At 42.5% G+C, this 13,301-nt stretch overlaps 1 protein-coding gene across 2 annotated transcripts in view; it reads left to right on the top strand.

The window, feature by feature from the left end:
* The window catches only part of stk40 (serine/threonine kinase 40), an 83,238-nt gene extending 78,830 nt beyond the window's left edge, over positions 1-4,408 (top strand). For both annotated transcript variants that reach the window (XM_078423062.1, XM_078423063.1), the window contains exon 11: positions 112-4,408. In XM_078423062.1, coding sequence (XP_078279188.1) covers positions 112-327 — 216 coding nt within the window. In that variant the 3' untranslated portion in view covers positions 328-4,408. The remainder of the gene's footprint in view (positions 1-111) is intronic.
* Positions 4,409-13,301: the final 8,893 nt, after the last annotated feature.

The following is a 13,301-nucleotide window of genomic DNA, read 5'->3' as shown; positions in this document are numbered from 1 at the left end:
TTTTGGTTTGGTCCATTAATTTTGAATTACATTGAAACAAATGTCATTATTTGTCAGTAGTGAAAGTCAAATGTAGTGTATCTCTTTAACTGCCCTCTTTTCCTCGCACAGGCAAAGGTCACCGAGGAATCGTCACAGTATGAATTTGAAAACTACATGCGGCAACAGTTAATGCTGGCTGAGGGAAACACTATGCACGAGGTGAAGGGTTTTGCACAGAAGAGACAGTTCAGTAACATCCCGCCAGTGCGGCGACTGGGCCACGATGCCCAGCCCATAAATCCTCTCGACGCAGCAATCCTTGCACAGCGCTATTTGCGGAAATGACGGGCCGAAACGGGACAGGAATCTCCACACGCCAAGTTCACAGCACAGTAATACCCATCGTGCCACGTACTACCAATCCGGAGCAATACAGTATTCTGTGACAGATATGTAGCATTGGACAGAATCTCTTCAAATGATTACCTGTAGTTTTGAGACAACTGAAGATGGCTCTTTGAAAAGGACTATATTGCCGCATCTTCTGGGATAGTTGTAGATGTGTAGTTTTACTTTATATAATCTACCTCTTTATTCATTTAATCAAGACACTTCTCAGAACTGTATATTGAGAGGCTGGGCTGAGGTATTCGTCCTCTGTTTTGACTCTGATAAGATCTAGTACTGCAAGGGATTTAACAGCATTAAGAATAGGGTGAGTTCATAGCTATGGAGTTCCAATGTGCCCGCAACACCCATCAACTAATAGTGCAACATTTTTTGTTACCTCCCCACCCATCCCCCATGTGTCTTTTTTTGCCAAATTTAATGTGGTACAAAATCTCCAAGAGAAAATGTGAAGGAAAGAAAACCAATGTGATTCCCAGTTTGCGTGCATCTGCAATGATTGGTTTAGTGAACCTTTCCCTGTTTTTTGGTTTCTTTTTTTTTTTTTTGGAATTTAAAGCTTTCATCTTGGAGCTTGATTTTCTTTTTTAAAACTACAATGCTTCACCAGTGGTTTGTGTTCCAAGGCCACTGGAATTTTCAGTTCACTGAACTGCAGAACACTAGTGTCATTTCTATACTTTTAAACAAGCTCAGGGAGAACATTTAGTGTCTTCATTGGATTTCAGTAAAGCACAAAATATTTGTTGGTGTTCCTATGCTCGACAATGCATCACTCTTGTGTGGAGTGAGTGTCTGAACTATCCAACAATAGTGTTTGAAGACCCAATGTTAATGCTGGCAGAAATTTGAGGTGAATTGGCCATGATGGTTCCTAGTGTACCCGTGTAGCACCTGATTAACTTGGTCCAGGGCCATCAATAACTTTGCTGCAATTGAGTCCATTAACTCCTTCAGTTTTGCTTTCACACTTCTAAGTTTTTGCAATTGCAAAATGTATTTCACCAATGAAATTGACTGGCAAGGAGGTGGAATATGGGTGGTGGCAGAGTCTTGTCTGATTATGATCATTGTGCAGATCATATATTGTAGCATATTTCATTTGTACCTTTTCCTTTGGTGGAACAGTTTTTTTTTATCCTGCAGCAAAAGATTTGTTAATCTCGAAATATAAAGGTGGTGAGTGAGTGCTGGCAATAGCCAGGGTCAATCACACCCTCTCTTGGCACCTCGTTGGGGAACAGTTAGCTGCCTCATTGGTCTGGGTTAAATACAATGCTTCCTTCCTGGTTAGTTGTGGATATATCAAACTCACTTGTGATCTGGCAGCATGTCGGGCCAGCGGAATACGGATATAAGCTTCGCCCGCTAGTTCCAAAATCTTCATCGGTGACGAATATCCATTGACTCTGAGACTTAGGTAATAGATTCCATCCTACATGGGATTCTCCACCATTTTTGAAAGACAGTTGAGACTGTTAAATATTGCTCGCCCTCCCAAGACCAAGATGTGGATGCTGTCTGATTATCTGACACTTATTTTAAGAGGTCTTCGGAGAGTTGTTTAACTGTAGCACAATCATGTCAGCCAGTTATTGCCTCAGTGACTTCAGTGTGGCTTTGAGTTATCTTAGGCCCAATAGGGTCTGTAAAATGACTCCGATGTGACCACCAATGATATAGAGGTCTTGTGTACATATTTTTTTATGCGGTAGGTTTTGGGCTTCATTGGACTCTAAAATTGTTGAGAATTTCATTTGATATTAATACCCTAAATAAAATGCCTGTCTTGCCTAAATATGCTTAACCTGTGAAAATACAACTCTCCACTATTTAGCGGAAGGGTTTGGTTCCTAAAGAATCTTTTGTTGTGCAAAGATTCGTGTTGCGGGAGGTACAATACACCTTGAACCTTCGTGGGCAATACCAGTTGCCTTGAATAGTTCAAGTCATAAGCTAGTCATTGTCCTACCTGTAAGCTTGTGCTAAATCAAAAGCAGATCGAAATAGTTTTGAGGAACTGAAGCAAACAAGTTCGTCATTCATCCAGTGGAGATTGTTACCAGCTGGAAGAACGCAGGTGTTCAGGATTTTTCCCATTTTTCATGACTTTTTAATATTTTGCAATCTCCTTTCCTTTGATCCAATCTCAAAATTCTGTTAAACGCTTCTAGCTTTATCAGACCTGTGGTTGAACGATGGTCTCCAAATGTGTTCCCTACCCTTTGTTGCAGTGAACAAAGCCTTTGTTATACAAAAATTTAATTAAACTTTGTCCTGAAGATTTGGTAAGTATATATTCACTGACTGAGGTTGAGCTGTATAGAAGGAATCGAGCAGATTCAAATACTTTTATTTTCAGTTTGTCATGTATTAAGGAAATACTTGGGTCTTTGCATGATATTGTACAGGGAATTTGCCACCATTGGCCAGTGTGATCTTGTGACTGACGTCTTGTACAAAAGAAGATTCATGCAATTGAAAGTTCTTTTTAATAAGTTTGTGATTTGCCCTCAAGCTGTTATGCTGTGTGTGTGTCTGACTATACCAATCTACTTGTGTTTGGGTCGGTAAGGCAAGGTGGGTGGGTGTCGACGAGTTTGGATTGAAGATTTGCAACAGTCTGAAGATTTTTTGGGGCCCCTCAGGGATTAGTGTTGTGGAGTTAGTATGCTGTGTAGATGCTTTTGAATTCCCTGCCATTAAGCGACACACAAGGTACGTGCGCAGGGTTGGAAATACTCAACCCTACTGTGTGGAGGTCTTCCTGTATTAGTGAGACAAGTTTTCATTGTGGCTCACAAAGATGTGTTTGTAAGCCCCGTCTCTGCTGCGTGCTGGGATCCACAGCTGAGGGATAGATCCCATATTATCTGAGCTAATTTAATAGAACATAAAGTAGCAATTTCTGATGAAACTCGAGAATGGGTGGGTTAAAGTATAGAAGGTTTTTCTTATGTAAAAATTAATGAATTGGTCTTTTAGGGCCAAGGTAGCTTTATAAACGTGAACATGAGATTTGTTGAACTAATTCTTGACTTTTGCTGGCCAGTTAACACTGCATCAGAAGATGGTGTGATTGTAGGTTCTCAAATATAGGTCTTGACTCATAAGTGGTGTTCATCTTTGCCCTTATCTGTCACACTTGGACTTGTTTCTTGAGCTTGTCAGAGCCTTGTTTGGAATTGGTAACATGTCCAGCTGCAAACTATAATTCTCAGGGTCTATAACTGATTCCAAGCATGTCAGATGTGTAAAATGGCACCTTGTAATGGGTGGTATCAGTGGTAAGAGCACAGTGGCTCCTCTGAAGAATATTTTGGTATAAAGTATCAACCTGACGTAATCAATAGGGAGACATGGTCTTCAGCACCAGTGACCTTTTTCTCTTGGACCTTGTTCATTGGAAAAATACAGCTTTACGGAGCACTGAGACCCATTGTAGTCCTGACATGTTTTCTCTCTTTCCTTCTCTACCTCTTCTATTCCACCATCCTTTGCAGATGAAGGGCTATACCTTCACCTGCTCCATTATTACCTAGTGAACACCTGGGAAAAAAAGCAAACTGCTTTTCAAATGTTTCTCACTCTTGACCGAGTTTTCTGAGCCTGACCCTAGTTTGGATGCTCCAGTTATTTTTTGTTGTTGTAACTTGTAGATAATTTCAAAAAAACCTAATTTTGTGAAGACACTTAAGTATTACCATTTGTCACAATTAAAGCCATGGATTTTTAGTTTATCCTGGGGAATCTGCTTTATTGTTCAGCAAGTTTTCTTTATTTCCCTTTAATTATGTGCTTGTGGTATATGTGATTGTCTAATCAGACTGGAACAATGCAGCAGCCTGTGAATGGCTGTGATTTGTGTGTTTAAGCTGCCTCTGGGTGTACCAATTGAAGTAGGTTGTATGAGATGTCAATAGCAAGGAATTGTGATCATTGTATACAAATTTATATAAAATAAAGATGACATATTTTTGTACTTCATTAAATCTTGCATGTCAGCAATAAATTTCATACTGTAGAGAAACTCATTCTGATGTGTGGTTAAATGGTTTATAATCTAGTTATCTGTTATAATCTAGTTTGATGCCAATTTAGTTTAGAGATACAGCACGGAAAAAGGCCCTTCGGCCCACCAAGTCCGCACCGACCAGCGATCCCCGCACACTAACACTATCCTACACACACGAGGGACAATTTACATTTATACCAAGCCAATTGACCTACAAACCTGTACATCTTTGGAGTATGGGAGGTAACCGAAGATCTCGGGGGAAAAAAACCCACGCAGTCATGGGGAGAACGTACAAACTCCGTGCAGACAGCACCCATGGTCATCACCGAACCCGAGTCGCCGGCGCTGTAACGCAGCAACTCTACCACTGTGCCGCCCTGACACTAAATTATGAACATGACAAGTATATATTTTCTTTATGATCAATACAAAATAGCTATTCGAAGAAGGGTCTCGACCCGAAAAGTCAACTATTCCTTTTCACCCAGAGATGCTGCCTGCCCCCACTGAGTTATTCCACATTTTGTGTCTACGGTTTAACCAGCATCTGCAGTTCCTTCCTATGTAGATATATTTTCCCAACTTCATTTCCTGACTCTCAAGAGTTGGTTTGTGCTTTTCCATTGGATTTATCGGCCCTCTGCAGTGGTAAATGGGTAGATTTTGTAGGGGACTGTGAGATCACATTTAATACATTGGACATGTAACCTTGCTCTTGTGTCTGAGTGTGTTGTCTTCAAATTTCACTCTGAGACTTTAAGAATAAAATCAAGGTTCACTGATTAATTTGGTTTAATTGGTACTTGTAAATTGGATGAAATGCAGAATCTTATTCTTGCACAGGAGGCTGTGTTCAGCCCATTGTACTTCCCAGTCTGGTAAGCACACTTTGGCACATTAAGTGCGATCCCCTACTTCCTTAAAAGGCTTAAGAAGTCTGCATGTCCCCAACTGCTCCCACCAACTTCTACAGCTGTGCCGTAGAAAGCACCTTATCGGGATGCATCGCAGCTTGATTTGGGAGCAGCTCCATCCAAGACTGCAGGAAATTGCAGAGAATTGGGGACACGGCCCAGGCCATCACACAAACCAACCTCCCTTCTATTGACTCCATTTATACCTCGCGCTGCCTCGGCAAGGCCAGCAGTAGATTCAAGGATGAGTCGCACCCTGGCCACTCCCTCTTCTCCCATCTCCCAGCAGGCAAAAGGTACAGAAGTGTGAAAACACACCTCTGGATTCAGGGAGTTTCCAGCTGTTATCAGACTACTGAACCATCCTACCGCAATTAGAGAGCAGTCCTGAACTACTATCCATCTTATTTGGAGACCCTCAGACTACCTTTGATCGGACTTTACTGGCTTTATCTTGCACTAAACGCTATTCCCTTATCATGTATCTGCACACTGAATTTACATGACTTGTAATCATGCATTGTCTTCCCGCTGACTGGTTAGCATGCAACAAAAGCTTTTCACTGTACCTCGGTACATATGACAATAAATAAACTACTACCCAGGTTTTTAAATGTGATGAGAGTTTCTGTTTTCACTGTCCTTTATAGTGAATTATGGACCCCACTATTCATTGGGTGCAAAAATAACTTTCTTCAGCACATGTCCACTCATTATCTCTAGCTACAGTGCATTCAGAAAGTATTCAGACCCCTTCACTTTTTCCACATTTTGCTATGTTACAGCCTTATTTAAAAATGGATTCAATTCTTTTTTTTTAAATCATCAATCTACACACAATACCCCATAATATAAAAGCGAAAACAGATGTTTAGAAAATTTTGCAAAGTAATTAAAAAGAAATAACTGAAATATCACATTTACATAAGTATTCAGACCCTTTACTCAGTACTTTGTTGAGGCACCTTTGGCAGTGATTACAGCCTCAAGTTTTCTTAGGTATGACGCTGCACGCTTGGCGCACCTGTATTTGGGTCATTTCTCCCATTCTTCTCTGCAGATCCTCTCAAGTTCTGTCAGGTTGGATGGGGAGCGTCGATGCACAGCTATTTTCAGGTCCCTCCAGAGATGTTCTATCAGATTCAAGTCCGGGCTCTGGCTGGGCCACTCAAGGACGTTCACAGGCTTGTCACGAAGCCACTCCTGCGTTTTCTTGGCTGTGTGCTTAGGGTTGTCCTGTTGGAAGGTGAACCTCCGCCACAGTCTGAGGTCCAGAACGCTCTGGGGCAGGTTTTCATCAAGGATCTCTCTCTACTTTGCTCCGTTCATCTTTCCCTTGATCCTGATTTGTCTCCCAGTTCCTGCTGCTGAAAAACATTCCTACAGCATGATACTGCCACCACCATGCTTCACCGTAGGTATGTTATTAGCCAGGTGATGAGCGGTGCCGCTTGGCATTCAGGGCAAAGAGATCAATCTTGGTTTCATCAGACCAGAAAATCTTGTTTCTCATGGTCAGAGTCCTTTAGGTGCCTTTTGGCAAACTCCTAGCGGGCTGTCATGTGCCTTTTACTGAGGAGTGGCTTCCGTCTGGCCACTCTACCATAAAGGCCTGATTGGTGGAGTGCTGCAGATATAGTTGTCCTTCGGGAAGGTTCTCCCATCTTCACAGAGGAACTCTGGAGCTCTGTCAGAGTGACCATCGGGTTCTTGGTCACCTCCCTGACCAAAACCCTTCTCTCCCGATCGCTCAGTTTGGCTGGGCGGCCAACTCTATGAAGAGTCCTGCTGGTTCCAAAATTCTTCCATTTAAGAATGATGGAGGCCACTGCATTCTTCGGGACCTGCAGAAATTGTTATATACTCTTCCCCAGATCTGTGTCTCGACACAATCCTGTCTCGGAGGTCTACGGACAATTCCTTGGTCTTCATGGCTTGGTTTTTGCTCTGACATGCACTGTCAACTGTGGGACCTTAAATAGGCAGGTGTGTGCCTTTCCAAATCATGTCCAATCAATTTCATTTACCGCTGGTGGACTCCAATCAAGTTGTAGAAACATCTCAAGGATAATAAATGGAAACAGGATGAACATAACGTCAATTTTGAGTGTCAGAGCAAAGGGTCTGAATAGTTATGTAAATGTGATATTTCAGTTATTTCTTTTTAATTACTTTGCAAAAATTTCTATACACCTGTTTTCGCTTTTTTATTATGGGGTGTTATGTGTAGATTGATGATTAAAAAAAAAAAAAAGAATTGAATCCATTTTAAAATAAGGCTGTACCGTAGCAAAATGTGGGAAAAGTGAAGGGGTCTGAATACTTTCTGGATGCACTGTAAGCACAATAAATAGGTCCTTCTGAGTTCACCTTATGCAGTATCTTTTTATAAGTCAGTGCTGCCCATTTTAGTGCAGCTGCATCACAACGTCAGCTACCTGATCGTCGCCCCGAGTGCTGCCATGGGCTCCCTAAGACTGCCTGTGTGTCTTGCCCTCTCTCCCCACTCCACATGGAGGGGCACACGCCTTTCTGCCAGATCCCAACGACATGCTGGCGGGCTAATCGGATACGGTAAATTACCCCTTGGTGTCGGTGGATGACAGGAAAATTGGGAGCTAAGGACATGTGGGAGGTACAGGGACATGGGGGAGGTACAGGGACAAGGGGAAATGCTTTGAGAGCCAGCATAGACTTGGTGGATTAATGGCTGCCATCTGTCTTGTAAGTGGGAAAAAATGTTTTTTCAATTTGAGACAGCATATTTAAAGTTCATTCAACCATCTCCATTTGAAAGTCAGCCAAGCCAATTGTCCATAATTTGTTTGTAAATTCTTTAATGGGTCTATCAACACCTTTATAAATCTCCTCCGCTCCTCCTCTGTGTTTTTATATTGGCCTAGATCTTTCGATGGCCGGCAATTCTTCCAGCATGCCTCTTGATGTGCAAATCCCCAAATGGTCTTGTGTAAGAAAACTGCAGAAGCCGGTTTAAACTGAAGATGGACACAAAAAGCTGGAGTAACTCGGTGGGTCAGATGGCATCTCTGGAGAAAAGGAATAGGTGACGTTTCGGGTCGAGACCCTTTTTCAGACTAAATGGTCTTCAATTGTCTTTGCCTCTTTATCCTCTTGCACATATATATATATATCTTTAAAATATCTCATGGTCCTAGACATCAACATTGAACAGAGAACAATACAGTACTGGACCAGGCTTGTCAGACTCCAATGTCTGTGTCAAATCTGATGCCAAATTAAACTAATCGTGTCTGTCTACAAATACTTCATATTCCTCCATTTGTTGCATATCCATGCGTCCATCTCAAAGCCCCTTAAACGCCACTGAATTACTTTAAATAATCTAAACACCGAAACATTTCAACACACAAATTGATTAGCTCAGGTGCACCAATTGCTACATTTTTGAACTACATAATTGACTGTAAAATGCTGTTTCAACTAATATTCCATGCATACTTTGATCGGCAAAGTATTGGATCACAATTTTTTTTAAACTGTCTGCAGCTGCTCAATGAATGTTGGAATGAGTTTTTTGGTGCAAAAGTACCATCTAGGTGCAAGGGGTATTATGACATGCAAAGATGAATGGAAATGTGAACTCCAATTTTTAACAATGCAAACAAAATCCAATAGGATAATTTGCACTACAGTGTATGCGTGGATTAACACAGTCCCATGGATCTCAAATTCACTTTGAATAACCAATATTTCCCATTTTACACCATTTGAGAAAGATTGTTTTATCCTTTCCAGTTTTAAAGTGGATGACAACATATCTGCCTATACAGAAATCCATTTGCCAAAGTTCATATATTAATCTAGTAATAATTATGAATTCAATATCACCATCCATGATTTTAATGAACGACAGAGCTGGCTTGAGGGATGTGTTGCTTTGTCATTCCTGCTATAGCATAATGTTCTTCCAAAAGTTTTTGTGCTAGTGTTTATTTTACCATATTTCACCATGCAGTGGCACTGTTGGGCTTTAACAAAGCACTGTGTTCATCAGTGCCCTTGACAATTGAAGCTGATTTTGTGTCATATTTTCCAGTTGTTCAAATGAAGAGCTGACTTATTGCAGGACAGTATAAGAAAATAACTGCAGATGCTGGTACAAATCGAAGGTATTTATTCACAAAATACTGGAGTAACTCAGCAGGCCAGGCAGCATCTCAGGAGAGAAGGAATGGGTGACGTTTCGGGTCGAGACCCTTCTTCAGACTGATGTCAGGGCAGTATTCATTTACATCATGTATTGAGAGTCGAACGACACAGAGGTCCATGTGGACCAGCAAGTAACTACAAATCACCTTTATCACCACCTAGCCCCAAGCCTTGTACGCCTTGAAGATTCAAATGCTTGATAAAGAGACTTAATATTGTGAGAATCAATGTCTCCAACCACCAAAAAAAAATTCAGGTTCTCTAAATCTTCTACCCCTTAAACTGAGATTCTCTGGTGTTAACGACACAAAAGACTGTAGATGCTGGAATCTTGAGGAAACACAAACTGCTGCAGGAACGCGGCAGGTTAAGCAGCATCTGAGGATAGATAATGTTTATGGTTGGGACCCTTCTTCCGATCGTCCTCGAGATTTATCTATATCTGCTATGGTACAAGAGAATTTGTTGTTAATATGGCCAATGATCTGTCATAGGCCAGCCCCAATGAAACGGCAGCAGAGACGACACCCATACCTCTACTTCCCGAGGCGAATTAGGACATTCGGCATGTCTCCAATGATTCTTACAAACTTCTACAGATGCGCCATAGAAAGCACATGGCAAGGTGGCATCAGGGCTTGGTTTTGGGACAGCTCTTCCCAAAACCGCAAGAAATTGCAGAATGTAGCCCAGTCTATCACGCAGGCTAGACTCCCCACCATTGATTCCATCTACGCTTCTCACTGCCTCAGGGAAGCAGCCAACAAACTCAAAGACATGTCCCATCCCAGTCATTGGGCAGAAGATGCAGAAGCTTGAAAACATGTACCACCAGACTTGGGAACATTTTTGTCTCCTCTGTTATCGCACTGCAGATCAGTCATACCATATTATAGAACACTGTCCGATTCTCCTCTTCCCCATTGCAGGCATTGGACTTTGTCTATGGAACCGTTGCGCTACAGTGCTGAGAACTATATTCTGTACTCTGTACCTTCCTCTGTGCTCTACCTGTTCTACTTGAGTTTGACTTGATTGTCCTTTTGTATGGTATTATCTGCTTGTTAACCTGCAAAACAAAATATTTCACTGCCTTGGTACATGTGACATTAATAAACCTAAACCTACATGGGGCAACCAGAACTGCCCAATGTACACATCATGTTGTACAGATTGGGGAATACACACTGTATCATCCAGCCAATCAGTATTCTTATTTATTATATTTACCACAGGGCTCGGTGTAAGTTGGGATCTAGGTACCAGAATTTTGGATGAAAAAGAAATGAATACATTCATAGGTTGAGTAGGCTGGGACTCTATTCATTGGAGTGCAGGAGGTTGAGGGGGGATCTTATAGATATGTATAAAATCATGAGAGGAATAGATCGGGTAGGTGCATAGAGTCTCTAGCCCAGAGTAGGTGAATAGAGGATCAGAGGGCATAGGTTTAAGGTGAAGGGGAAAAGATTTAATAGGAATCTGAGGGGTAACCTTTTCACACAAAGGGTGGTGAGTGTATGGAACAAGCTGCCAAAGAAGGTAGTTGAGGCAGGGACTAACCCAATATCGCAGAAACAAGGATAGGATCGTTTTGCAGGAATATGGGCCACACATGGGCAGGTGGGACTAGTGTAGCTGGGACATGTTGGGCAAATGGACAAGTGGGCCGAAGAGCCTGTTTCCATGCTGTATCATTCTATGACTCTATATCATACCTAAAGGCATCTCAGGTCTTTTAAGCCACTTTCAAAATGGTGCATCTTTGGGGAAATTGTCAGTGATATTGTAAATGGAAATAAGGAAATTGTAGACATTTAAAATAATTTATTTGCTTCAGTATTTACAGCACAGGAAGGGAAGATCCTGCCACACATCCTGAGGGACTATCCCTGAACCAAGAACTGTTCTCACCAAATGAATAATCTAAACATATTTATAATAAATAATAAACAACATTGTGAAAAATCTCCAGAACCAGATGGTTTTCATCCGAAAGTTTGAAAGGGAGTATCTGTGAACGTTATAGATGACCCAACTATGATCCTTTCTGCAGTTGCTTCTTTAGATTGGAAAAATTACTGCTACTAGAGAAAGGTGAAAGGAGGCAAGCACCAAACTCTGGGGCTATTGGCCTGACATCTGTTGGCAGCAAATTACTGGTGTTTGTAAATACAGATAAAGTAGCAGAACATCTTGAAACATTTCAGATGATCAGAGAGCCAGTACGGTCTACCATGTTCTATACGCCGTGACTGAATTTTCTTGAAGGGGTAATTAAAGAGATGGACAGGGGAAAGTCAGTAGATGTTATTTGTATGGAGTTCCAGAGTTCATCTGCGTTAGTCCCTTATTAAAATCAAAACTTAGATAATATCCAAATGTATGGTGTTGAAAGGAATTGCAGGCCTGATTTACACCGAAGATGGACACAAAATGCTGGAGTAACTCAGCAGGTCAGGCAGCATCACTGGAGAGAAGGAATGCATTGTGTTTTGGTTGAGACCCTTGGCAGAAGATGGAGGCGCAGGCAAGCACGGAGAAAACCCGCGTGGCTGTGGCAGCGAGTCCAGGTTACACCTGGTTGGAGAGCAGGAGGAATCACAGAGGGGGAACAGCGAGAGAGAGTGTTGCAGAAATCACATAGAAACATAGAACATAGGTGCAGGAGGAGGCCATTCGGCCCTTCGAGCCAGCACCGCCATTCATTATGATCATGGCTGATCGTCCCCAATCAATAACCCCATATCCCTTGATTCCACTAGCTCCTAGAGCTCTATGGAACTCTCTTAAATCACTTCCGAGAGATGAGAACTTCTCCAAAGCTAACATACCTTGAGGAGATTTCACAGTGGAACAGGCCTAATGTGTAGGAAGGAACAGGAAATGCTGTTTGCTGATAGACACAAAATGATGGAATAACTCAGCGGGTCAGGCAGCATCTCTGGAGAAAAGGAATTGGTGACGTTTCTGGTCAAGACTCAAATGTATGGAGCTGATCCATCTTGTTCACCTGGTGGGAATGGGCAGCAGACGGTGGGTGAAAGGGACGGGGATGCTAATTTACGAGCAGGTGATGTTCTGCAGCAAGTGAGCAGCAGAAGGCTCCAGAGAGGAGCAGTGTGGAGAAGGACAAAGGCCTCACTGAGGGTTTGGACTCAGTGCTAGGCTCGGGGTTAACTTGGACCAGGGCGGTTTGCTTTAGCCTCAGGCGCTGGGTGTAGTTGGGTCGTGGGAATGAGCCGATCGCTGATGGAGGCTACCTGGCCCACAACTCTTTGTTTCGCTTCTGGAAAGTGGATGGGTAAGGTTGACATATAGGACCCATCATTAATTGCCGTTGTGAAGATGGTAACCCTGACTGCTGCCTCCCTCCCCAAACCTACCCCGCACACCCAAAATCAAACTCCCCCCCCCACCCCCCATCATTGTCACGGCCCACTGCCCACTGCCCACTGCCCACAGGAGGGGCAAGCTGCCGCCACTTTATTTCACATGTTATCCCTTGCCTTGCAGATATCACAGGGTGGTGGGGAGAGACTCGCTGATGTTGAAAGGAGCCCTCTGTTAAATGGAGAAGATTGGCCCACGTGTGAACCAGATGCTGTCATTTGAAGGACAAACTGAAGAGCCAGGGAATAGTCACATCATAGTTTTCTGTCTGAATAGTGACTTATAGAGTTGTACAGCACGAAAACAGACCCTCCGGGTGTTCTTGCCCACACTGACCAAGCTGCCTACATGAGCTAGTCCCATTTGCCTGTTTGACCCATATCCCTCGAAACCTT

Source organism: Rhinoraja longicauda, chromosome 27 (assembly GCF_053455715.1).
Source record: "Rhinoraja longicauda isolate Sanriku21f chromosome 27, sRhiLon1.1, whole genome shotgun sequence".
Lineage (NCBI taxonomy): Eukaryota > Metazoa > Chordata > Chondrichthyes > Rajiformes > Arhynchobatidae > Rhinoraja > Rhinoraja longicauda.
This window is presented reverse-complemented; position numbering and strand designations above follow the sequence as displayed.